We start from the raw sequence: 26,544 nt of genomic DNA on the forward strand, positions 1-26,544 counted from the left end.
TGAAGGGTGTAGCTGGGCAACCACTTACTGAAGATACTGTGTGTGACTCATGGATCCAATTAATCATCTCAACTTAAGTCAGGAATAGAGATGGGGTTATCCAGGAAAGATCTGTGAAGAACTATCTTTTCTAACTGTGTGGATACCCTTAATATATAGAGGAGACTCACAGGTTTTTGAGCATTATTAAACCAGAAAAAACACGGCCAGACTGTTCTTAAAGGAACAGAGACTAGACAAAGTGGGGAAAAAAAAAACTGACTTCTGGAATTCTATGGGCAGGAAAGAGCTAATAAAATTACTCAGCTGCAAACAAGTGCTACTCTTCAAGAAAAAGAAAAATGACTCCAAAGACAGAGCCACAGACACAAAGGCAGAGGCTAGAGAAGCAGGCCCAAAACAGGGGTCTACAGTGCCTTCATGGACCCAGAGGGCAGAAGATCAAGTCACAGAGAATTATTCTCAGGTCTTGAGAATTATTCTCTTGTCCTTGTGGGTTCTGAACTTGATTAGGACTAGTGATCCCTTTATTCCTTCCATTTTCTTCCTTTAAGAAAAGCAATGTCCATGCTATGCTTGTCCCACAATTGTATTTTGGAAGTAGAAAATTTGTTTTCTGGTTTCACAGGTCCACAAATAAAGAGAAATTTTATTCCAGATGGATCATACCCAGAGTCACACCTATACCTAATTTAGATGGTTGAGATACTGAGATTTGGGACTTTTTGAGCTGATGATATTAGATGAGCTGGGCTTAAAAATTCACGTTGTAATGAGTTGAGACTTTCAGGGTGTTGAGATGAGGTGAATGTACTTTGCATACAGAATAGACATGAAGTTTGGGGACAAAAGGGAGGACTGTAGTGGGTTGAATTGTGGCCCTAAAAGACATGTCCACACAGAACCTCAGAATGTGTGCAGAATGGGTTTTGCAGATGTAATTAAGGCAAGGATCTTGAGATGAGAGCATCCTGAATTAGGATGGACCCTAAATCCAATGAAGAGTATCCTTAGAAGACACTGAAAGACATAGAGAGAAGGCGGCAGTGTGAAGATGGAGGCAGAAACTGGAGTTATACTGCCACAAATCAAGGAACACAAATCAATCCACAAGAAGCTGGAAGAGGCAAGGAAGGATTCTTTCCTACAGCCTTCAGAGAGAACACTACCTTGCCAACACCTTATTTTCAGACAGTCAGCCTCCAGAACTGTGAGATAACAAATTTCTGTTGTTTTAAGCCAAGTTGGTAGTAATTTGTTATGGCAGCCTTCGGAAACTAATACAGACACCCACTGATCAAAAATTTGACAAATTTAAACATCAAAAAGAATACTAGGGGGCTTCCCTGGTGGCGCAGCGGTTGAGAGTCTGCCTGCCAATGCTGGGGATACGGGTTTGTGCCCCGGTCCGGGAGGATCCCACATGCCGCAGAGTGGCTGGGCCCGTGAGCCATGGCCGCTGAGGCTGCGTGTCTGGAGCCTGTGCTCCGCAACGGGAGAGGCCACAACAGTGAGAGGCCCGCGTACCGTAAAAAAAAAAAAAAAAAAAAAGAATACTAACCACAATAAATTTAAATATATAAACTATATTAAAATTCATGAGTTCACAGTGGTATCCCCTCCCAAACCTCAACTTTGGGATTTGCTAAGGTATCAATTCATTCTTCTGAAGACTGGTATACAAAGGGGAAAAAATAAGGATTTATTCTGCTTCTCCTGTATAAATGATTTTACAGGGTAACCAAATAATTGATAAAGGAACTCTTTATGAAAGAATTTCAGTGAATAAATATAGGAGAGATGATAGAAAATCACTCTTCTAATGAAATAGTGGATGTAGGCAACAATCATCAATGGCTGATAAATCCATTAGGTGAAAAGTTAAGAACTATGTTGGATTCTGCTGACAGAACCTAAACTGATCAATTTTAGTATCACTAAGTGTGACACATATAAAACAAATGAAATGGTAAATCTCATTTGGATAGTGATTTAAACAAACCAATTGTAAAAAGACATTTAAAGGATCAAAGAAATCTGAACTGGATTAAGGAACTCTTAATTTTGTTAGGTATGACAGTATTGTGGTTGTATTTTTCTTTAATTCTTATGTTAGAAATACATACAGAAGTACTTATAGATTAAATGATGTGATACCTGAGACTTCTTTGAAGTTATTTCATAGAAAGGAAGGAAAGAAGGGAGGGAGGGAGCAAGGAAAGAAAGGAAAGAAAGGAAAGAAAGAAAGAAAAAGAAAGGAAGGAAGAAGTTAGATGAAACAGGAATGGCAAAATATCGATAACTGTTTAGTTGCCTCCTAGAATGATGCAATTAAGAATTTGCAGCATCACCTAATAGAGTGCCTATACGTCCTAATTAGTACAGGACAGTCCCAGTTCATGGCTATTGTCCCACTGTAATTATTAAATAGCACACCCTTTCATTCTTAAAATTGTCTGATGGGAAATAAATTATACAATCACTCTATTTATGAATTTTTCTTTCCAAAGAAACTGAACCTAAATCTCATAAAGCTCTACCAATTCAAGTTCTCAACCTTGGCTGCAGACTGAAATCACTTGGGAAATTTTTTAAAATACTGATGCCTAGAATCCACCCTATGAATTCTGATTTAATTGACCTAGGAATCAGGATATTTAAGAGCTCGCCACGTAATTCTAATGTTTCAGCCAAAATAGAGAACCACTGCTCTATATCTAACTATTTTGTGGAAAATATGAAGGGTAATTGAACGCGTTAAACACCACGAGAATTCGATCAGCCAAAACCAGAATGCGGTAAATTCTCCTGGACAAATAAGCTAGTTTTTTTAAACAAATAAATAGCATGAGAAAAAGTGCAGGGGCTATAGGGGACAGGGGATGGGGGGGATGGTTAAAGTTAACAGAAACTTAAGAGACATATAAACCAAATGAAATGGTAAATCTCATTTGGATAGCGACTTAAACCAATTGTAAAAAGACATTTAAAGAATCAGAGAAATCTGAACTGGATTAAGAAACTCTTAATTTTGTTAGGTATGATAGTATTGTGGTTGTATTTCTTTTTAATTATCTGTTAGAAATACATACAGAAGTATTTATAGATTAAATGATGTGATACCTAAGATTTCTTTGAAGTTATTTAATCAAAGAAAGAAAGGAAAAGAGAAATGAAGGAAGAAGTTGGATGAGACAGGAATGGCAAAATGTTAATAACTGTTTAGTTGTCAAAACTGGGTATTAAGAACATGGGGTTTATTGTACCAATCTATATTTTATATTCTATATTGATATGGAATTGTGAAACAAAGTTTTTTAATTTTGCCTATAAATGTGTAGTATGCATGTGAGTGTATATATATAAATTTGTAAGACATTTTGGGAAATGTAAAGAAAGATGAACACATATGATCTTTGACCTCAAAGATTAGTGGGTAGCCTATATGTTGGACAAAAAAGGTTTGTTCAGGTACTGTCTTTGGTCAAAGGCAGGAAGGCAGCTAACTCAAGATTCTGGGAGGCCAGAACGATAAGAATGAAATTAAAATAACATTATAAGTATTCCCTAAGCATAAGAAAGGGAGTGTGGGTATATTATTGTTAAATACCAGAGGATGAACATAACCAGACTTTGAAAAGCCCATGCTCTTACTATTGGGTTGAGCCATATGAAAAGGCATTTCTGTACGTCAAATATTAGCAACTTTGTATGGTAGAGCCCAATACTATGTTAAAATGCTTTCTTTTTCTTTCTTTTGCTAAAATAATTACATACTGTTAACTCATAGTAAAATAATCAGAATATTTAAGGGAAATGTCAGTCTTTTTTAAAAAGTAGTAGTAGTTAGTCTTCTTTAAAAGTTGGTCTCCTAATACAGAACTCAAAAATATCTTCTAAATATCCAGAGAAATTGCAATTGTACATTTATCTATTTATATTCTCTTTAGTATATAATAAAATCATTCCATTTTCAAAGGAAGCACATAGCTTTATCTTTAAAATGAATCATAGTTTTAAAATATTTGGTATATATTTCTTAAAAATAAACATGTGAACTGCATATGTTTTAAGGTTATCTCATATATTCCATAGGCAGAAAGTTAATTTGATGCTTCCTGAGAAGTAATTTACATCGATTTGATTTAAATATAATTCAACGTTTTTTGTTTTGTTTCTTCCTGGTTTTTTTCGGGGGAGGCCGCACCGCGCAGCACGCAGGATCTTAGTTCCCCAACCACGGATCGAAGCCGGCACCCTCTGCAGAGGAAGTGCGGAGTCTTAACAACTGGACCACCAGGGAAGTCCCTAATTCAATATTATTTTAACAACCAAAAATTCCAAATAATGAATTCTGAACCTATATTATTATTTACACATATTACTATATATCATATATATTAATAACTAATGTATGTTTTTTAATTACTGCATGTTATTATAATGAATTCTAACCTATACTGTTTATCAAACAGTACAGTTTTTCAAATGGTACTTGATCCTGGTTTAGCCTATTATATCATGACCTTGAGCTCTCTCTGTGCTGCGGTTTCCTCATTTATAAAATGGGACAATAATAGTAACTACTATTTATGGAATTAATGAGGATTAAAAAACATACTACATATAAAATATTTAGAATGACTGGAAATTAAAATGTTTATAAATACCAGGTATTATCATTATTTACAGAAGCCTCTGCTAGTTACAAGAGGGGCACTGTGAAAAAAATACAGGATCACTGTCAACACTAGAATGGTCTCTTCGAAATGCTCTCTATACGAAGAGCCAATGCATTCTTAAAGTAGATAACTTACACTATGTACACATGATCTGCAAATATTTTTAATGATATGTACCACCATGTTTTTAAGCAACACATTTAGCCAAAAGATAAAAAGTTCATTAAGGAATTAAGAGGGATAAACCTTTTGCAATTATTTTATTATAAAATATTAAAATAACAGAAATCCAAAACAAAACTCCATAATTCCATCAGTAGTAAAGTCAATGTTTTCATTTGTTCATGTTATTTTCTATCCCTGTCAACATGCACTTTCAATTTTTACATACTTACAATAACAAAGTAGATTACATTTTCACTTAATATTATACCCCGAGTATTTTTCCATTTTGCAAAATTCTGCCCCTTAGTCTCACTTTCCTTTCTCATCCCCACCTGCTGAAGGTAATCAATGGTAACAGCCTGACATGTGTCCTCCACAAGTTTCTCCAAGCTCATACATATACAAGTATAGACACATACGTGAGGAAGAAAGATCACTTTTTTTTACAAAAATGGAAGCATACTACTTATACATATGCTTTCTCTTTCTATTAAGCATGCCAAATACATATACCTCAAATTTAACATACAGAAAAGTTTAAGTATGAAAATGGACACAACTTACTAGACCAGGTAATAACACATACATTTACAAAAGTTATTATTATTTTGTATGTAACCTTTGAAAAGATAAAGGGATTTCACAAAAAAATATGGCCACCAGATTTAGTTAGATCTCATGCTTCTAATAGTTTATTATAATAACCATGCATAAAATAACCCCTCTACTTACAAGCCTACGCAATGAATTTTAAAACTTATTTCAGAAAATAAAAATTTTAGTCTTTAAAAAACACATAAATAATATCTCCAAAGTATCCTGACTTTAAAGTAAGAGAGTGTGAGTGTGTGTGTATAATACTGGCTTTCAGGGACTTCCCTGGTGGTCCAGTGGTTAAGACTTCGCCTTCCAATGCAGGGGGTGCGGGTTTGATCCCTGGTCAGGGAGCTAAGATCCCACATACCTCATAGCCAAAAAACCAAAACAACATAAAACAGAAACAATATTGTAACAAAATTCAATAATGGCTTTAAAAATGGTCCACAACAAAATAAAAAACCTCAGTGTCTTAAAAAAAAAATATATATTGGCCTTCATTTGAACTTGGTTCTTTCTAAGGCAGAGATGATAGATGGATGTAGTGCTCACCCACCCACATATTCAGCTTCCCCGTGTTCACAAACTGAGAGACTGGCATTCAGATATAGTCTGAATACAATCAAATCAATCTTACCTAATTAATACCTATTGTCCTAAGTGCCCACAAACATAAGACACCAGGCAGACCTACAAAGAGTTTAAGGTTGTTAACTCAATGGTTTTAAAACACACTCTCCCATCTAACCGTAATCCAGAACGATCACAAGATCCTTAAATCTGGATTCTCAGAAGAGAATTTAGGGTGTAAAGGGTGATATGAAAGATAACTGAAGGTCCCAGAATTACAAACCAGATAACTTGGTACCCAAGCCATAGAGCCTCTAATGCAACAGGTAAACTTTTCTTACCAAAAATCCATTTTTGAGTTCCTATTATGTGAAGGTCATAGGTGTTGGAGATGCAAAAAGCATATAATGGCCCTACCCTTATGGAGTTCACAATATAGCAGAAGAGTCAGAATATATAATTCTAAATTATCATAAATACCATATACCACAGCACAATGCCTAGCATATAGTTCATGAACTAGCACAGGTACTCAACAATTTTTTGTGACTTATGATTATAAAAGTCAAAGGCAGTAAGCATCATAAATACAATACAATGTCATCAATGAAACTTCAGATTAAATAATCTAAACTTATTATCTAGGCCTAACTACCTCAAGGCAGACTATTTTATAAGATACTGTACTTTTGTACACAGTCCCCACTAATCTGCTTGGAGTACACATATGGAATCCACGTGGAGTTTAAGCACAGGCACAGACGAAAACTGAAGGAAAAAAGCACATGCACCATGTGTACCATTTAAGACAACTCTACTGAACATTCTAACCAAACTATCAAAACCAAAATGGATTATGGAGCCTAAAAGACACTGACTGTAACCTTCCTCCACAATGAAACTGGTAAAATAATGGGGAAAACCTGTACGAGTGCTCTGTATATTACATACTGTTAAAATATAATAAAAGTTTAGGGCTTCCCTGATGGCACAGTGGTTGGGAGTCCGCCTGCCGATGCAGGGGACACGGGTTCTTGCCCCGGTCCGGGAAGATCCCACATGCCGTGGAGCGGCTGGGCCCGTGAGCCATGGCCGCTGAGCCTGCGCGTCCGGAGCCTGTGCTCCGCAAATGGAGAGGCCACAGGAGTGAAAGGCCCGCGTACCGCAAAAAAAAAATAAAATAAAATAAAATAAAATAATAATAAAAGTTTAGACTGCTACCAGTGTGGCACCTTTTAAGTATATTAGAAGAGAAAGAAGTATTTAATATCTAGTTGAATTTGTTACCAAAGCACACAGATGTTTTCTAAAACATTCTATCTTATACTGTGAATGACAACAGCACTAGTATTAACTGGATTCAGAGACCTCCTTGAATAAACATTACACATCTAAAATAATTTATTCTTTATATTTTAATTGGTGGACCACATGCCATACGCCTTCACTCAAGCATAATGAGGATCCAGTTTAAAACTGGCTCACAGCATGAAGAACAATTTAAATTTTCAAAACACATGCATTCCATAACCAATATTTATACTAAGTGAACTATTTGGACATACTATCACATGGCTTAATTTGTCCTATGTATGAGGAAGATCTAATTATTGCATGAGGAAGATCTAAAATTTTATAAACCTAAGACTATCAACAATAAATTTTAATTGCTCAATACTACAGTGAAATGCATTAAAATAAGAACTGATGAATAAAGAGATAAATGTGGATTAATACGTGATAAAACAAGTATAGTAAAATGTTAACGGTAGACTCTAGATGGTGGATACTATGGACACTCCCTGTAAATTTTTTCAGCTATGTAGTTGAAAATATTTTCCTAATCAATTGTGGAAAAAATACTGCTTGACAATTCCCTCGTTATTTACCATTTAAGCTTTTAAGGAGAGAAACACAGATTTTAAAAACTATGTGGCATGCAAAACAAGCACCGTAGTTGGGACAAACATGGATTCAAATCCCAGCTCAACCTCTTAACTATCTGATCTTAACTATTTAACCCCTCTACGCCTACATTTCCTCATCTGCAAAATGTGTTTTACATAGTAAATGTGAGGTTTAATTCTTCCTATAAAGCACAGTGCCAGGCACATGGTAAGCACTCAAAATGTTAGTTGTATTATCTATATGAGATTGCTAACTTTATGATAAATCGAAAGGGCGTTCTCAATAAAGATTACGCAGTAATTTTTTAGGCAGTTAGCTTAACACTAACTTCATTTTGATACCATTCACAAAAAGGAAGATTCCTGGTAGTAAACTTACTGCTTAACACGCTAAGCGGGAGGGCGGCGGGGGGTAAAAGAAAAAATCTAAAAATACTGCTCAATCGACAGTACTGTATTATTCTCCATCTGAAAAAAAAAAATCACTCAGAATTAAATAAGAAAAGTTGCAAGACAAACTTTAAAAGGCACTCAACAACTATGTGGAATTGGCTTCGCCTCTGCAGGTTGTTTGGGTACATCCTTGATATGACAAAACTTGTCACACTCTTCCCCGTTCTTAAATGTTGGTAAAGGGGCTAGACTAGAAAATGACATTCATAGTTGCCAAAATCTTTCTCATACATCAGGGCATGCCAACGACCCCACTTCTTCTCAGGTAAGAGCACCACCTCCACCTTGGTCTTGATAACGGTTGGTGGGGGGGGGGGGAGTGGAAAGGAGGCAGGAAAATGAATTCGCGATGGTATCACCGAAGACCCCTCCACCACTCATTCCCGCCACCACCACCCCCACCTGACCTCTCTCCTGTTAAACTTCCAGACTCTGGTTCACCAAAGATGCACTTAAGTATCTGACACCTTCCCTCCCCTGACCCAAATAACCCACCCCCAGTGTTGGAAAAATAAAGAAACCCAAACAACAGCCCCCGCCCCTCCCCCTCCCAACCAGCAGCAAATCTTTGTCCCACCTGCCGAAGGACCACTCTAAGCGCGCTCCAGACCCAAGGTTGCCTCAGTCCTGCCCGCAACCTTTCCCCAACCGGGCCTCGGCGACCCCTCCACGAGACTACGCATGGCCCATTCCCGGCCCCGGCCCCGGGACGCGGCCCCCGCCCCGCCCCCCGCCGCCCGCCGCCCGAGTTCTGCCTCACCTCACCTACCCTCTTTCGGGGGCTGGACTCCACCTCTCTCTCCGCCATGTTGAGCCCCGCTCGGAACCACTGCGGCTCCCAGCGCTGTGGCGGCGGAACCTCTCGGGCCCCCGGCCCCCGCCCACACTGCAGGCACGGCCGCCTCGCGGCAGCTTCCCCGGACCTGGCCGAGCCTGGCGCTTACAGTGGGGAGGGGGCGGATGCCGCGCGCCGGGTCGGAGATCTTGAGATCCCACGGGTGCGCGCGTAGGCGGTAGGGCCTGCCCGGGAAAGGGGGGGGGCCGGGACTCGGGGGGTTAATGGCCTCCAAGGGGCCCCGTGAGTAGGATTATTTTCTCTCAGAGAAATTCCTCCGCCTGCGGTTTCTTAAAGGGATCACCAAACCAGCCCCTTGCGCGCGCCCTTGATGCGCAGGCGCACCCTAAGCCCCTCCTTCCTTTCCCACCAAGCCCCCGGTCCCGAGCGTGCGCGTTGAGTGGCCCAGGGTAGGCCAAATCCTGCAAGTCTTTTTGCAGCCAGCAGCTGCTCCCACTACTCAACTATGGCCGCTCCCTTAAAGGGACCATGACTCAGTGATGGAGGAATGAAAGAAATTAGTAAAAGGGCTGTCTGGAGTATTGGGTGAAATGTCAGTGAGGGGTCCAGATCACCATCTTACACCTGACTGCAGAGATACCATTGTAAGGGGAAGATGGTGGTGAACTGAGGTTCACAGTGGACCTCTGAATGTGAAGAATCCCAAGCAATGAGGGAACAAGCCAGTCATCTCAAGAAGATCCAGCTTGCCTGCCTTTAGACAGCCCGATCTGAAGCACAGGGCATAGACTATTAAGGACCAACTTTGATAGCCTAATGTCAAAGCCAAATCCTTTGGTGATTTTGAAGACTGAACAAACAACTGGAGATAATTTCCCCGGTAGTAATTTGTCCTTTGAATATCTAAATCGAGAAGGATCTCAGGAACCATCTACTGTGAAGTTCCCAATGGTAAAAGTGCAGCCTGGTCAGGGGAAGTAATTTGCCCCAAAGCATGTAGAGGTTGGTGTGAAATTAGAATCAAGACTTGAGTATCAACCCTCCAAGGTTTTCAATGCACCAAGCTGTCTTCGAAACAAGAAATAAATTCATTTTAATCTAGAAGATTAAAAATGAAAGTTCATGATATTTCAAGAATACTGTAATTATCCTCTGAAGATGTGTGATGGTTTGCAAATATTGTGTGTCCTCATTCACCTCCACCGAAGGAACTTTGAGAATCTGACTCAAAGCATGAGCATCTTATTCTCTAAGCAGAAAATTGGGAAGGAGATTTGGGTCTATCTTGCCCTGAAACCAGAGCTGAAGATGGCTGAAGAAAATGAGGGCTTGATCCATTCCTCTTCATCCATTCCAGTGCCCCACCCTCAGATGGAGAAAAATTGCCCTAATGGAGTTATAATGATAGCTTTGGGGCAATCATATAAGAAAGAAATACAAAGAATTTGCTTCCTGAAAGGCATTCCCCATGATGAGATATATTCAAATGCAAAGGAGCAACTCATAAAATTACAGGATAATGAGATAATAACTTTTGTGTGTCACTTTAACTTTTATATGTTACTTGGTAGCTGTTTTGAAACTAAGAAGTTTCCTAATCCATCACATTTTGCTGAAAACTCTCTGTGAGATTGCTAGAAGTTTCCATGCTGGTCTTTGCTTACTCTTGTTCACCTTTAATTTCACTTTTGGGTAGGAAAGAGGAGAGAAAGCCATAAATAAATAAATAAATAAGTGTTATCTTAGCCAGAATTTAGAAGACACGTCAGACCCTTCAGTTCCATGTTAAGAACAAGAAGGAATTCAAAAGAGAAGCCAAGAGGGCCTCCCTGGTGGCGCAGTGCTTGAGAGTCCGCCTGCCAATGCAGGGGACACGGGTTCGTGCCCCGGTCCGGGAAGATCCCACATGCCGGGAGCGCCTGGACTCGTGAGCCATGGCCGCTGAGCCTGCGCGTCCAGAGCCTGTGCTCCACAACGGGAAAGGCCACAACAGTGAGAGGCCCACGTACCGCAAAAAAAAAAAAAAGAGAAGCCAAGAAAAGATAGTTCCAGGGAATTTGGGTACATAAAAGGTCTAGTCATTTCCTTCTAATAAAATCTGGTGGCTTAAAATGGAGTTGCTAAATTTGAAGTGGAAATGGAGAAGCCATACGCCTGTTCACCCAGCTTCCCCCTTGCACTCATTGTTCTCCTTCTTTCATGCCCCCACTGTTAGAGAAATGTTCTGTTTCTCAGAATACAGTTTAAAGCCATTGATTTCCTCCACATTTTAAAGACGGAGCCACTGAGGCCCAGAGATAAGATGTGACTTGCTTGAGATCACACAAAGGATTAGGAACAATATCAGGACTGGAACAGAGCCTAGGGCTGTCTCCTATATCAGACTGTTTCTAGAGGTATTGGGAGTGTGTTGGGTCTTGAACAGTAGGCAGGATTTATGCATTCCAGATAATATACAAGCATACCATGAGCGTTCAGAGCAATCATCCATGTGGGGGGAAGGAGAGAATAGAAAACCACCACTTAGTGAGCACTGCAAGGTTAAGTGGTTTTTTTAAGTGACAGTCCAATATCATTCAGCAGAGAAGCCAAGTCAGAATTCAAAGCCTTTGTCTTTCTAGCTTATGCAAATATATCATAAACAGGAGGTTGCAGATTGGTGGTTTTGCAGACAAATTTTTCTCACAGTCATGTATTTGGTTTGCACCATGTACAGTTTAGTCAGGTTACTTGCTCTGTGTCTCAGTTTCCTCATCTGTAAAATAGGTTTTGGGGATAATTAGTTAATACCTCTAAGTCTCTTAGAACACTTTTGGTTCCTAACAGCAAAAGAGCATATTATTTTATATATTTTTATAATTTTTAAATTAAGATATTGATTATATGCCAACATTTAAAAAGGGATATTTCACATACTAATCCAATTTTCTGACTTCTCTTTAAAAAATGTAGAATATAATGGTGTAATATTTTGTGAATATCAAACTGATTGATTTTAATTTTCTTCTTTAAATTATGTTCCATTATAGACTATTGTCTGAAGTAGCTCTGAGACTTATTTCCCTAATCAGGAGAGACTAGAATAGGCTTAGTGGAGAGAAAAAGAATTTGCTAAATTTCCTTAATTCTGTTTAACCTATGAAGTTCACATCATAAGAATCTCATATTCTCCCACATTCCAGAGGAGATACTCCTTCCATCTAGGACAGCTCTGCCATGAACCTGTGACATAGGGAAGTAAAAGAAAAGCCTGACTCTTAATTAAAAGGTAGAGGGAAGAAGGAAGAGAGAGATAAGAGAGGCAACAATTGAGAGACACATGCCTCTGTCTTCCCACAGAATTCCATATACAAAATTAGATACAGGGTTTTGGAAGGAGCTCTGCAAGTGAGGGGCCCTTAGCTCCAGTGTGATATGGAATGTATCCAGAAGTTCCCAAACACCCTGTGGAGGAATAGGGAAGGTAGCCAAGAGAACTGGCTGGCAAGAATAGGGGGAGGTAGCTTTGAAGATCGGGCTGGGAACAAAAAGTAGTAATAGCCAGATCTCAGGAAGAACTGGTTTGCCCCCATGTTCTCAGCAAGCTTAGTGAGGCCAAGATACAAGATAGACTGCTCGCGATGAACAGGTTGTTGAGCATCCAGAGAAGTCAGAGAATAGTACAAGGACACAAAATGGATCCAAGGTCTCAGGCTTCCTCAGCAATATAACGCTTCCTACACGCCAACAACGCTATTTTAGGGACATGTGCAGAAGCAGAGAGAAGTTGTAGGAAATACTTGGTGTTTCTTCCCCAAAGAGGTTATTACCTAAAGGAATTTCATCTGTCAGATTCAAATATGTCTTAAACAAAATTACATGCTTAGATATATTAGATAAATTCTGAGAATGTTAAGAAGAAAATAAAACAGGGTGCTGGGATAAAAAGTGACTAGAGTAGGACTACTTTAGTTATTTAGTTTCTGAACAACTTCTAAACCTTGGTTGTGGGAACATGAACAAGTACAACAGAAGGGGAGTTGGGCACCCTTCTTGTGGACTGCCACTTGTAGAGGGACACCTTCCTTCTTTCCCTGCTACCTGGTGGGACAGTTTCAAGAATTCCATAGTTATAAGGCTTGTAGAAGATCTTAATTTTCCTCCTCTCTATCCCCTGCCCTCACTGGAATACGAGGAGGAACAGTAATGTCTTGCTGTCTGTCTCTGGCTGCTCCCTTGAGTTTCTTGATGCCATAGGAACCTGTCTTCCCAGATGGAAATGATCTACCCTGTATAGACTCTTATGTGCCCTTGCTGGGAACTGGGACATAGTCAATTGATTCAAGGCTCATAAGAGAACAGATTCTTACATTATACAATGTAGGGGTTCTCTGTCAGCCACTGAGTGACCTTGGGCCAGTCACTTTACCTTTATGGGCCTCAATGTTATAATGTAAGGTGATTAGATTAGTTCAGATAGGGTCTCACTGGGAGCTCCAATTACTTGGTAATGACAGCTGGGGGCATTATGCAGAAAACATCTGTTGGGCCACATTTAGGTTCAGTAATTGATTAGTGATGTCTGCCACAGATGAGACGGGGTGGAGGGGAGCTACATTGCCCATCACATATCCCATCCCTAAGTTAAATGCTCTACTAATTATTCCTAATTCTAGATTTCTTTGATTCTATAAACTCATGTGACTGCTGTTGAGATAAAGCAATTAAATTTCACTGTTTTAAGTATTTGCGGTTGTGTCAGTGGGAATGCAGAGAAGGAATGGAAAAAAAGTTGATCCTCCAATTTGACGCTGCCCTTTGCGTAATGAAGACTTAGAAATCTGGTCTATAGCTTTTCTTTGAAACAAAGCCTTTTAATTAGCTGAAGAAGAAAAACAAAACCTGGAGAAGGATTCTTTTGTTAAAGGATAACCCCTGTTTTTCTTGTCCTAAAATGGAGAAAATACTGCTTATCTCCTTTTCACATACCAGGCCATTGTGCAGAAAGTTCTGACTTAAAGAATGACCTTCAAATATTATTTTTAAAAAAATTAAATTAAAAAACAATTTAAAGATTCTCATTCTGAAATGAGGACAATGGAAAAACTAAAATTAAGCAAGTAATAAAATATATTTCTGTTCCTTTTTGAAAGAATAAAAAATAATAGTGAAAAGGACCATGGAAACTTTTCAGCTTCAAGGACTTATGTGCCTGAGGAGTGTAGTTCAGAGGACTGAATACATAAATATAAATATAATTAACATCTATCTACCAAAAATATTAGGAAAAAGGGTGACTATTCAGTTTAACGGGTAGTTAATATGTATGTTGTGCGTGAATTAATTTTCAAAAATTTAGAATACGAGAGTATAATTCACATAAAAAACTATTCAGACTACAATTTAATCTTGCTTTGGTGGTTTGAAGACATTCCAAGATTTTGCAGTGCTGCTGGGTCATCAAGTCAAACATACTAGCTCTCTAACAGAAGGTATGGGGGGCTGGGTTGACTCATTCCTGACTTACATCTTGACATACATTGGAGAAATAAGGGACATTTTGTTTGTCATTTTTCAAAAAAGTAGTATTCAGGAAGTAGAGGAAAAATTGTTACTGATTTGAAGTTATTTGGATTCCTTATAACAAGTTTACTGTACCTTTTATTAACAGAATGTCCCCATTTTCAATTCAATTTTTTCAGAAGTGTCCTTTATACAAATCTCCTATCACAGATATTTAGAAGGGTATAACGCCTAAACAATGAGTGCACATTGTATTGTCTTCATGTGAACAAGATATTTTCCCCATTTCCCTTCACAAAAAGTGACCCAGTAAGGCATGAATGTACTCCAGGTGTGTGAGAGAGGCTCAGAAGAGAGTCAGCTTTACAGGGCCTGGAAGATGGGAAATTTCCCTGGTGGAATTTCATCCACCACATAATTCATTGGCTGCCTCTATTGATATCTTCAGTCCAGACCTTTATCGGAGCTCTAGAACCTCATATCCACTGCATGATGATTTAACATAATTTATTTATTTGCAAGCCTGGCACATGCCAGAAATTAGGCACGTTATTAGGCACATTATCTTATAAATAAGATAATGACTGATATGGACATATAATTAGACAATTAAACTGGGTGGTAAGAGAGAAGTGAGTCCAGTATGGTAGGGAGCACAGAGGAAGGGTACCCAAGCTTTGTAGGCTCCAGTTATTACAAGTATGTTTCAACTTGAGCTCATTAACTTTGTTCCCACCCAAATTTATACTTCAAGAAACTAAAAGCTGATGAAATGCAAACTATGGGGACCTGACATGACTTGTGAGAACCTAAAAATCCTTTCAAGGCAACACTATACCATATGGGGAATTGTGGGTCAAGAGAGTTCTTTTTAAGATGGGATTCATTAAAGCATATTAAAAATAGTAAAGCATCACCAAACATATTAGAAAGGTCAAATGGACCACACAACATCAAAGACCTCTGCCTCCAAGATGGCACAAGCTATGGAGACAAGGCTGAAAGAGCAAATAAAGACCAGGAAGTGGATGATGAGGTGGGTCAAAAAGAGGAAATCATGCATCATGGGGTCAAGCCATCTTTAGAAGCCAATGCTCCATCCAACATTTAATCTTTGGGAAATGCATTCTGTAGAGTTGTCATAGTTATTGGCTTCTTTCAGTGAAAGAAGGTAAATATCACTGTACTGCTGCTGGTATAAACCTTGTTCTTCAGGTCATAGCAGAGGGGGTAAAATTCAAGACTAACAAGGATATATTAAAGGTGAGCATATTTAACGCTGATGAGTTAGGTATTTTGAAATTTCAGAAAGAAAAGATCAATGGCATAGCCTGGCAAGTGGCAATAATTGTCGTAGGCTAGCTGAATAATTATGAGATATTTTTATTTTCTACCATAACAATAATGATAATAACATTGCTTTCAATAATATGAAAATTATTTTTCAAAAGGAAAGTTCCAAAGGCTTATATTTTATTTTATTTTATTTATTTATTTGCGGTACGCGGGGCTCTCACTGCTGTGGCCTCTCCCGTTGTGGAGCACAGGCTCCGGACGCACAGGCCCAGTGGCCATGGCTCACGGGCCCAGCCGCTCCGCAGCACGTGGGATCCTCCCAGACCGGGGCACGATCCCGTGTCCCCTGCATTGGCAGGCAAACTCTCAACCACTGCGCCACCAGGGAAGCCCAAAGGCTTATATTTTAAAAATATTTTTTTTATTTATTTGGCTGCACCGGGTCTTAGTTGTGGCACGTGGGATCTTCATTGCGGCATGCAGGATCTTGAATTGCAGCACGTGGAATCTTTTAGTTGAGGCATGTGGGCTCATAGTTGTGGCATGTGGACTCTTTGTTGCGGCACGCAGACTTCTTAGTTGTGGCATGCAGACTCTTATCTGTGGCTTGCATGCAGGATCTGGTTCCCCAACCAGGGTTCGAACCCAGGCCCCCTGCATTAGGAGTGTGGAGTTTTACCCACTGGACCACTAGGGAAGTCCAACTCAATGGGATTTTGTTTTGTTTTGTTTTTTTAAAATATGGAACACTTCACAAATTTGTGTGTCATCCTTGCACAGGGGCCATGCTAATCTTCTCTGTATCATTCCAATTTTAGTATATGTGCTGCCGAAGCGAGCACTCAATGGGTTTTATAAATTGTGATAAAACACACATAATATAAAATTTACCACTTTACCATTTTAAGTGTACAAATGGTATTAAGTACATTCGCATTGTTCTGCAACCATCACAACCGTCCAATTCAGGAATTCTTTTCATCTTGCAAAACTGAAATCTGTACCTAGTAAACAATAATGCCCAATTGCTTGATGAATTTTTAAAACATCAAACCAACTCTCAGGTCAATAAATAAAATACTACCAGCCTCCTTAAAGCCCTTCTAACTCTCTCCTTTTAGTAACTAAACTCACACACAAGGGGGTGATTTTTAGCTGGGTTGCTTCTAACTATGACAATTAGATAAAATAATGGTATCATACTGTTAACTTAATTCCTTTGAATTAGTTAAGGAGGCTGAACTCTTTAAAATATGACTTTGACCATTTGCATTTCTTCTTTAGAAATTGGTATTACATTATCTTATTTAATCCTCACAAAAGATAGTGAGATAAAAATAAATGAAGCCAAGACTTGTTTCTTTGAAAAGATCAACAAAAGTGAGAAAACGTTAGCTAGATTGACTAAGAAAAAAGAGAGATGATTCAAATAACTAAAATGAGAAATGATAGTGGGGACATTACTACTGACACCACAGATATAAAAAATATTATAACAGAGTACTATGAACAATTATATGCCAATAAATTGGATAACCAGATGAAATGGATAAATTCCCAAACACACATAACCTACCAGGACAAAATAATGAAGAAAAAAATCTGAACCAGTTAGGAGATTGAATCAGTAATAATAAGAAAACCCTCAACAAAGAAAAGCCCAGGACCATATGTCACCACTGGTGAATTCCACCAAACATTTACAGAATTAACAACAATCCTGCTCAATCTCTTCCAAAAAGTTGAAGAGGAGAAAATACTTCCTAATGCATTCTATTAGGTCAGCATTACCCTAATGACTAAGCCAGACAAAGAGACTACGAGAAAACAAAACTATAGACCAATATCCCTTATGAAAACTAAAGCAAAAATCTTCAACAAAATACTAGCAAACTAAATTCAACGGCATACTAAAAGGATTATACACATGACCATATAGGATTTAGTCCTAGAATGCAAGGATGGTTCAATGTATGAACATGGTTCAATGTATGAACATCAATCAATGAACATCAATCAATCAGCACCACATTAACAGAATAAAGAAAATAAACCACATGATCATCTCAAGTGATGCAGAAAAAGCATTTGACTAAATATAACAAACTTTTATGATAAAAAAACATTCAACAAACAAGGAATAGAAGGACAGTATCTCAATATAATAAAGACCACATATGAAAACCCACAACAAACAGCATACTCAATGGTGAAAGACTAAAAGCTTTTTCTCTAACATCAGAAACAAGACAAGGATGCCCCTTTACCACTTATATACAATAGAGTAGTGGAATCCTAGTTGGAGCAATTAGATAAGAAAAAGAAATGAAAGGCATCCAAATTGGAAAGGAGTAAGTAAAATTTTCATAGATGATTTTACAGACACATAATCTTAAATGTGGAAAACTCTATAGATTACAAACACACATACATACACACAAACTGTTAGACCTAATAAATGAATTCAGCGAAGTAACAGGATACAAAGTTAACACAAAAATCAGTTACATTTCTGTACACTAACAATGAATAATCTGAAAAGGAAATTACAAAACAATTCCATTCACAATAGCATTAAAAAGAATACAATACCTAGAAATTAATTTAACCAAAGAGGTAAAAGACTCATACAATGAAAACTACAAAACATTTCCAAAAGAAATTAAAGAAAACATGAATAAATGAAATCATATCCCACGTTCATGGATTACAAGACTTATTAATGTCAAAATGTCACTACTATCCAAAGAGGTCTACAGATTCAATGCAATCCCTATCAAAATCCCAATGACCTTTATGCAGAACTAAAATAACTCACCCTAAAATTCGTCTCAAATCTCAGGGAACCTGGAATAGCAAAAACAGTCCTGAAAGAGAAGAACAAAGCTGAAGGACTCAGACTTCCTGATTTTATTATTTTTTTATAAATTTCATGTTTTTTATTTATTTTTGGCTTCATTGGGTCTTTATTGCTGCACGCGGGCTTTCTCTAGTTGGGGTGACGGGGCTAATCTTCATTGCAGTGCATGGCCTTTTCATTGCAGTGGCTTCTGGTTGTTGTGGAGCATGGGCTCTAGGTGCTCAGGCTTCAGTAGTTGTGGCACATGGGCTTAGTTGCTCCGCGGCACATGGGATCTTCCTGGACCAGGCTCAAACCCGTGTCCCCTGCATTGGCAGGTGGATTCTTAACCACTGCGCCACCAGGGAAGTCCCATACTTCCTGATTTTAAAATTACAAAGCTACAGTGGTGACCTAAATGGGAAGGAAATCCAAAAAAGAGAGGATATATGTATATGTATAGCTGATTCATTTTGCTGAACAGTAGAAACTAACACAACGTTGTAGAGCAACTATACTCCAATAAAAATTAATTAAAAATAAATAAATAAAATTACAAAGCTACAGTAATTAAAATACTGTGGTACTGACATAAAGACAGACATATAGACCATTGCAGTAGAATAGGGAGCTCAGAAAAAAGCTCTCCTATAAATGGTCAAATGATTTTGACAAGAGTGGGCCAAGACCATTCAACAGGAAAAGGATAGTCTTTTCAAGAGATGGTGTTGGGAAAACTTGATATCCACATGCAAAAGAAAAAGAAGTTTAAACCCCTACCTTACACTGTATTAAAAATTAACTCGAAGTGGATCACAGACCTAAACATAAGAGCTAAAACTATAAAACCCTTAGAAGAAAACATAAGGGAAAAACTTCATGACATTGCACTTGGCAACCATTTTTTGGACATGACACCAAAAGCACAGGCAACAAAAGAAAAAAAATGAGATAAGTTGGGCTTCATCAAAGTTCAAAACTTTTTTTTTTTTTTGCGGTACGCGGACCTCTCACGGTTGCGGCCTCTCCCGTTGCGGAGCACAGGCTCCGGACGCGCAGGCTCAGTGGCCATGGCCCACGGGCCCAGCTGCTCCGCAGCATGTGGGATCTTCCCGGACCAGGGCACGAACCCGTGTCCCCTGCATCGGCAGGCGGACTCTCAACCACCGCGCCACCAGGGAAGCCCCCAAAGTTCAAAATTTTATGCATCAAAGGATACTATCAACAGAGTGAAAAGGCAACCCACACAATGGGATAAAATGTTTGCATATCATTTGATATCCAGAGTACATAAAGAACTCCTGGGCTTCCCTGATGGCACAGTGGTTAAGAATCCGCCTGCCAATGCAGGGGACACGGGTTTGAGCCCTGGCCCAGGAAGATCCCATATGCCGCGGAGCAACTAAGCCCGAGCGCCCCAACTACTGAGCCTGCACTCTAGAGCCCGTGAGCCACAACTATTGAAGCCCACGTGCCTAGAGCCCATGCTCTCTTGCCCATGCAGCAAGAGAAGTCACCGCAGTGAGAAGCCCGTGCACCGCAATGAAGAGTATCCCCCACTTGCCACAACTAGAGAAAGCCTATGCGCAAAAACAAAGACCCAACGCAGCCAAAAATAAATAAATAAAAATTTTAAAAAAAACCTCCTACAGTTCAACAACAACAACACAAAACAATTTTAAATAATTAGTAAAGGTGGGAGTTCCCTGGTGGCCTAGTGATTAGGATTCCAGGCTTTCACTGCTGAGGCCCAGGTTCAATCCCTGGTCAGGGAACTGAGATCCAGCAAGCCATGTGGTGTGGCAGAAAAAAAAAAAAAAAAAAAAAAGGTAAAGGATTTGAATTTCTCCAGAGAAGATATACAAATGGCCAATAAGCATGAGGAAAGGTGCTCAACCATATATACACTACTATGTATAAAATAGATAACTAATGAGAACCTACTGTATAGCACAGGGAACTCTACTCAGTGCTCTGTGGTGACCTAAATGGGAAGGAAATCTAAAAACGAGGGGATATATGTATATGTATAACTGATTCACTTTACTGTACTGCAGAAACTAACACAACCTTGTAAAGCAACTATACTCCAATAAAAATTAATTTAAAAAAAGAAAAGGATTGGAAAATGCAAATCAAAACCACAATAAGATACCACTGCATACACATTAGGATGACTATTATAAAAAAATAAAACAGAAAATAACACGTGCTGATGAGGATGTAGAGAAATTGGAACCCATGTACATTGCTGGTAGGAATGTAAATGGTGCAGCCACTGTGGAAAAGGGTATTGCAGTTCCTCAAAAAATTAAACATAGGATTATTAAATGATCCAACATATCTACTTCTGGATATATACCCCAAAGAAATGAAAGCAGGGATTTGAACAGATATTTGTATACCCATGTCCATTGCTGCATTATTCATAGTAACCAAAAGGTAGAAGCAACCCAAGTGTCTATCAACAGATGAATGGGTAAACAAAAGGTGGTATATCCATATAATAGAATATTATTCAGCCTTTAAAAGGACAGAAGGGCTTCCCTGGTGGCACAGTGGTTAAGAATCCGCCTGTCAATGCAGGGGACATGGGTTTGAGCCCTGGTCCGGGAAGATCCCACATGCCATGGAGCAACTAAGCCTGTGCACCACAACTACTGAGCCTGTGCTCTAGAGCCCGCAAGCCACAATTACTGAGTCTGCACATCACAACTTCTGAAGCCTGCGCGCCTAGAGCCCATGTTCTGCAACAAGAGAAGCCGCTGCTCACCACAACTAGAGAAAGCCTGCACGTAGCAACGAAGACCCAACACAGCCAAAAATAAATAAATAAAATAAATGAATTTATTTTTTAAAAAATGGACAGAAATTTTGACATACAGTACATGGATGAACCTTGAAGAATTATGATATATGAAAAAAGCCATTCACAAAAGGACAAATATTGTACAATTCCACTTGTATGAAATATCTAGCGTAGCCCAAATCATAGAAACAGAAAGTAGAAAGGGGATTGACAGGGGTTGGGGGAAGAGGAGAATGCAGATTTAGTGTTTAATGGGTACAAAGTTTCAGCTGGGGAAGATGAGAATGTTCTGGAGATGGATGATGGTAATGGTTGCACAGTGATATAAGTGTACTAAATGCTATAAAACTGTACACTTTAAAATGGTTAAAATGGGGATTTCCCTGGTGGTCCAGTGGGTAAGACTCCACGCTCCCAATGCAGGGTGCCTGGGTTCGATCCCTGGTCAGGGAACCAGATCCCACATGCATGCCACAACGAAGATCCTGTGTGTCACGACTAAGACCCGGAGCAGCCAAAATAAATAAATAAATATTTTAAAAACGAAGAAGAAGAAATTGGGACTGGGATATGGTTATTAAAAAAGTGGTTAAAATGGTAAATTTATGTTATATACACTTGACCACAATAAAAAAAATGAAGTAAACAAATTTCCTATTTTATAGATTAAAAAAATAAAGTCTATCAAGATTAAGTGACTTTACACAGCTAGGAATTGGAAATGGTATTCAAATACAAGGCTTTTTAACACCAAAGCTTATGTTCTTACTATTACTACATCAGTGTTTGTTTAAGGTAAAATTTTGATACAGTGAAATGCATAGATCTAAAGTGTACAATTTAATGAATTTTGATAAATTAATATACCCTTCTAACCAGCGCCCCAATCAAGATAAAGCACATTTCCATGAACCCAGAGAATGCCCTTATGCCCCCTTCCACTCAACCTCCATTCTCTATGTCTGCATCTTTATTCCTGTCCTGCAGCTAGGTTCATCAGTACCATTTTTTTTTAGATTCCATATATATGTGTTAGTATATGGTATTTGTGTTTCTCTTTCTGACTTACTTCACTCTGTATGACAGACTCTAGGTCCATAGGTCTATCCACCTCAGTACAAATAACTCAATTTTGTTTCTTTTTATGGCTGAGTAATATTCCATTGTATTTATGTGCCACATCTTCTTTATCCATTCATCTGTTGATGGACACTTAGGTTGCTTCCATGTCCTGGCTATTGGAAATAGTGCTGCAATGAACATTGTGGTACATGCCTCTTTTTGAATTATGGTTTTCTCAGGGTATATGCCCAGTAGTGGGATTGCTGGGTCATATGGTAGGTCTATATTTAGTTTTATAAGGAACCTCAACACTACTCTCCATAGCAGCTGTATCAATTGACTTTCCCACCAACAGAGCAGGAGGGTTCCCTTTTCACTACCCCCTCTCCAGCATTTTTTTTTAATCTTAAAGTGAGACAATCCTTTTATTTCTCCAGCATTTATTGTTTCTAGATTTTTTTGATGATGGCCATTCTGACTGGTGTTTGGTGATAACTCATTGCAGTTTTTTTTTGTTGTTTTTTTGTGTGTGTGTTACGCGGGCCTCTCACTGTTGTGGCCTGTCCCGCTGCAGAGCACAGGCTCCGGAAGCGCAGGCTCAGCGGCCATGGCCCATGGGCCCATCTGCTCTGTGGCATGTGGGATCTTCCCGGACCGGGGCACAAACCCGTGTCCCCTGCATCAGCAGGCGGACTCCCAACCACTACGCCACCAGGGAAGCCCCTCATTGTAGTTTTGATTTGCATTTCTCTAATAATTAGTGATGTTGAGCATCTTTTCATGTGCCTCTTGGCCATCTGTATGTCTTCTTTGGTGAAATTTCTATTTAGGTCTTCCACCCATTTTTTAATTGGGTTGTTTGTTATTCTTTCTCTTACTGATGGACATTTGGATTGTTTCCTGTTGTTGGCTCTTATGAATAAATCTACTCTAAACTTTTTTTCACAACTCTTTGTATGGATATATTTTCATTTCTTTTCTCATGTGACTTGCTTTCATTACAGGGGCAATAGCAAACTTGATACAAACAACTGAAAATTTGCTTTTGTAATTTTAATTCTTCTCTAACCTTGTTACTACCATGGGAACAAACACAGGCTAGCCTGCTGAAAGGTGAGAGACCATGTGGAGTGAAGCCAAGTCATCCCACCTGAGGCCTCTCTAGAATAGCCAACCCCCAGGCAATTTGACAGGTGTTATGGATTCATGAACAACTCCAACTGAGATTGGCCTAGCCCAGCCCTGGTCAGAAGAGCTACCCGGGTGACCCCTAGAGTCATGACAAATAATAGATGGTAGTTCCTTTAAGCTGCTGAGTTTTGGTATGGTTTGTTATACAGCATTATTGTGGCGATAGATAATTTATACACATCTGTACCAGTTTTCTACCACTGCATAACGAATTATCAGAAACTTAGTGGATTAAAATAATACATTCATTATCTCAGTTTCTATGGGTCAGAAATCTGGGCATGGGTAAGCTAGGTCCTCTGCTCTGTTCTTATCAAGCTGAAATCAATATGTCAACCAGGACTTTGATGTCATCTGAGGCTAAGGGTCCTCTTCCAAGCTTGCTGCTTGTTGGCTGAATTCAATTTCTTCTAGTCGTAGGATTGAGGCCCTCAGCTCTTAGAGGCCAACCACCATGTCCTGCCACCAGACCTCTCTATAACATAGCAACTTGCCTCTTTAAAGCCAACAGATGAGCATCTCTGGTGCTTCAAATCTTTCTGACTTCTCTTTCTGAGCTCTAGGCCCCTTTTTGAAGACCCCAGCTGATTAGGTCAGGCCCACCCAGGATAATCTCCCTTTTGATTACCTTAAAGTCAACTGATTAGAAACCTTATTACATCTCCAAAATCCCTTCACTTTTGCTATATAAAATAACCTAATGACAAAATTATATCCCATCATATTTACAGGTCCCACCCATCCTTAAGGGTAGGGATTTTATAGAATGTGTACACAAAGGGATGGAAATTTGGGGAGCCAATTTGGAACCCAAGATATGCAAACAATTTTTAAAGATAAAGAAATATATCAGTTAAGCAATGAAAATAGGTTTATATAATATTATATACTGTAGGACTTCCCTGGTGGCACAGTGGTTAAGAATCCACCTGCCAATGCAGGGGACACACGTTCAAGCCCTGGTCCGGGAAGATCCCACATGCCGCAAAGCAACTAAGCCTGTGGGCCACAACCACTAAGCCTGAGTGCCACAACTACTGAAGCCCCCTTGCCTAGAGCCAGTGCTCCACAAGAGAAGCCACTGCAATGAGAAGCCCGTGCACTGCAATGAAGTGTAACTCCTGCTCGCCACAACTAGAGAGAAAGCCCATGTGCAGCAACGAAGACCCAACTCAGCCAATAAATAAATAAATAAATAAATGTTATAATGGTGTATATTATAATATATAATATATAATAATGTATATTAATTATATCACATATAAATTATATATATATTATATTGTGTAATCTATTATGCAATAGATTATACAATATACCTACAATTATATAATGGTATATATATTATAATTATAATATGATTTATAACATATATAATTATTTTCACTTAAAAATCATAGTTATATGTTATACCATATTATATATATAATGGTACACAATTGTAATATAATATATAATTGTAAATATATAGCATTATATGGTATATTACATGATATACATTACATACTATAATATATAACATATAATTACAATATAATATATACCATTGCCTAATATAATATGAAGTGTACCATGTAATATACCATATTAATCTTCAAATAAACAGCTATTTGCAAGTTAGTATCTTTTGTACATCAAATATAATTCAATTAATTTTTAAACTTATCAAAGGAAGAAGAGAAGACTTGACTGTGAGAGGTGGTTGGTGGAGGAGTGGTACAAGGAAGTTATTCTTTAGAAGATGTACTCTTTTCTTGCCCATTTTCACCAATTTTTCAGTCTTTTAGGAGCTCATGGTTTTTTGTTTTTTGTTTTATTTGGCTGTGTTGTGTCTTTCTTGCTGCACGCGGGCTTTCTCTAGTTGCAGCCAGCGGGGGCTACTCTTCGTTGCCGTGCGTGGGCTTCTCATTGCGGCGGCTTCTCTTGTTGTGCAGCACGGGCTCTAGGCACGCGGGCTTCAGTAGTTGCAGCACATGGGCTCAGTAGTTGTGGCTTGTGGGCTCTAGAGCACAGGCTCAGTAGTTGTGGTGCATGGTATGTGGGATCTTCCCAGACCAGGGCTCAAACCCGTGTCCCCTGCACTGGCAGGCGGATTCTTAACCACTGTGCCACCAGGGAAGTCCCTAGGAGCTCATGGTTTTCTTGCACTTAAACTGCATTTAAAAATAAATTTATAACAAGAAAAACTACCTCTAGAACAAAATAAAGGCTAAATCCAAAAGCGCTTTGAAAAATGGAAATGACATAAACACATCTGACTGATCATAGGAGATGCTTCATTTCTCACTTGGCGTACATATGCAAAACAAAACAAAACATTTGTGTTCATCTAAATCGAGAGCACAATTCAAGTGTGTTCATATGATATTCTCTAAAGCTGTTGTGCCAAATAAAGTGGTGAGTGTATCTTTACCTAAAACCATAGTATTGAAATATTATATGATAAAAAGAGAGGATACTGCTTTTTAAGTGAAAAAAATTGTAGCACCGAGGAAAATGAGTCATTGACTGAAAAATGGAATAATTTTTTAAGAGCCATTGTGGCAAAAACTCGTTATCTGAACGATCTTTATGGGAAGTAAATCTATATTCCTCCCTCCTTAACTCCAGATGTAAAGTTCTTACTGTCAATTTACTGAACTGATAGTTCCCATATCTAATCAGTACGACAGTTG

At 38.8% G+C, this 26,544-nt stretch overlaps 1 protein-coding gene and 1 non-coding gene across 4 annotated transcripts in view; both read right to left on the reverse strand.

Moving 5' to 3' along the window:
* Nucleotides 1-9,476, reverse strand: part of ZMYM4 (zinc finger MYM-type containing 4) — a 175,909-nt gene extending 166,433 nt beyond the window's left edge. Inside the window, exon 1 of one of the 3 annotated variants that reach the window (XM_027109145.1) lies at nucleotides 9,144-9,476. In XM_027109145.1, the coding sequence (XP_026964946.1) occupies nucleotides 9,144-9,182 (39 nt within the window). In that variant the 5' untranslated portion in view covers nucleotides 9,183-9,476. The remainder of the gene's footprint in view (nucleotides 1-9,143) is intronic. The other 2 variants (XM_027109147.1, XM_027109146.1) reach the window with 2 other exon arrangements.
* A 7,227-nt stretch (nucleotides 9,477-16,703) lies between these two features.
* LOC113622479 (U6 spliceosomal RNA) lies at nucleotides 16,704-16,810 on the reverse strand. The gene has a single exon (XR_003433525.1). It is a non-coding gene; the product is annotated as a U6 spliceosomal RNA (small nuclear RNA).
* Nucleotides 16,811-26,544: the final 9,734 nt, after the last annotated feature.

This window comes from Aethalodelphis obliquidens, unplaced genomic scaffold (genome assembly GCF_003676395.1).
Source record: "Aethalodelphis obliquidens isolate GAN/ISIS:26980383/991018 unplaced genomic scaffold, ASM367639v1 scaffold9, whole genome shotgun sequence".
In the NCBI taxonomy this organism is placed as follows: domain Eukaryota; kingdom Metazoa; phylum Chordata; class Mammalia; order Artiodactyla; family Delphinidae; genus Aethalodelphis; species Aethalodelphis obliquidens.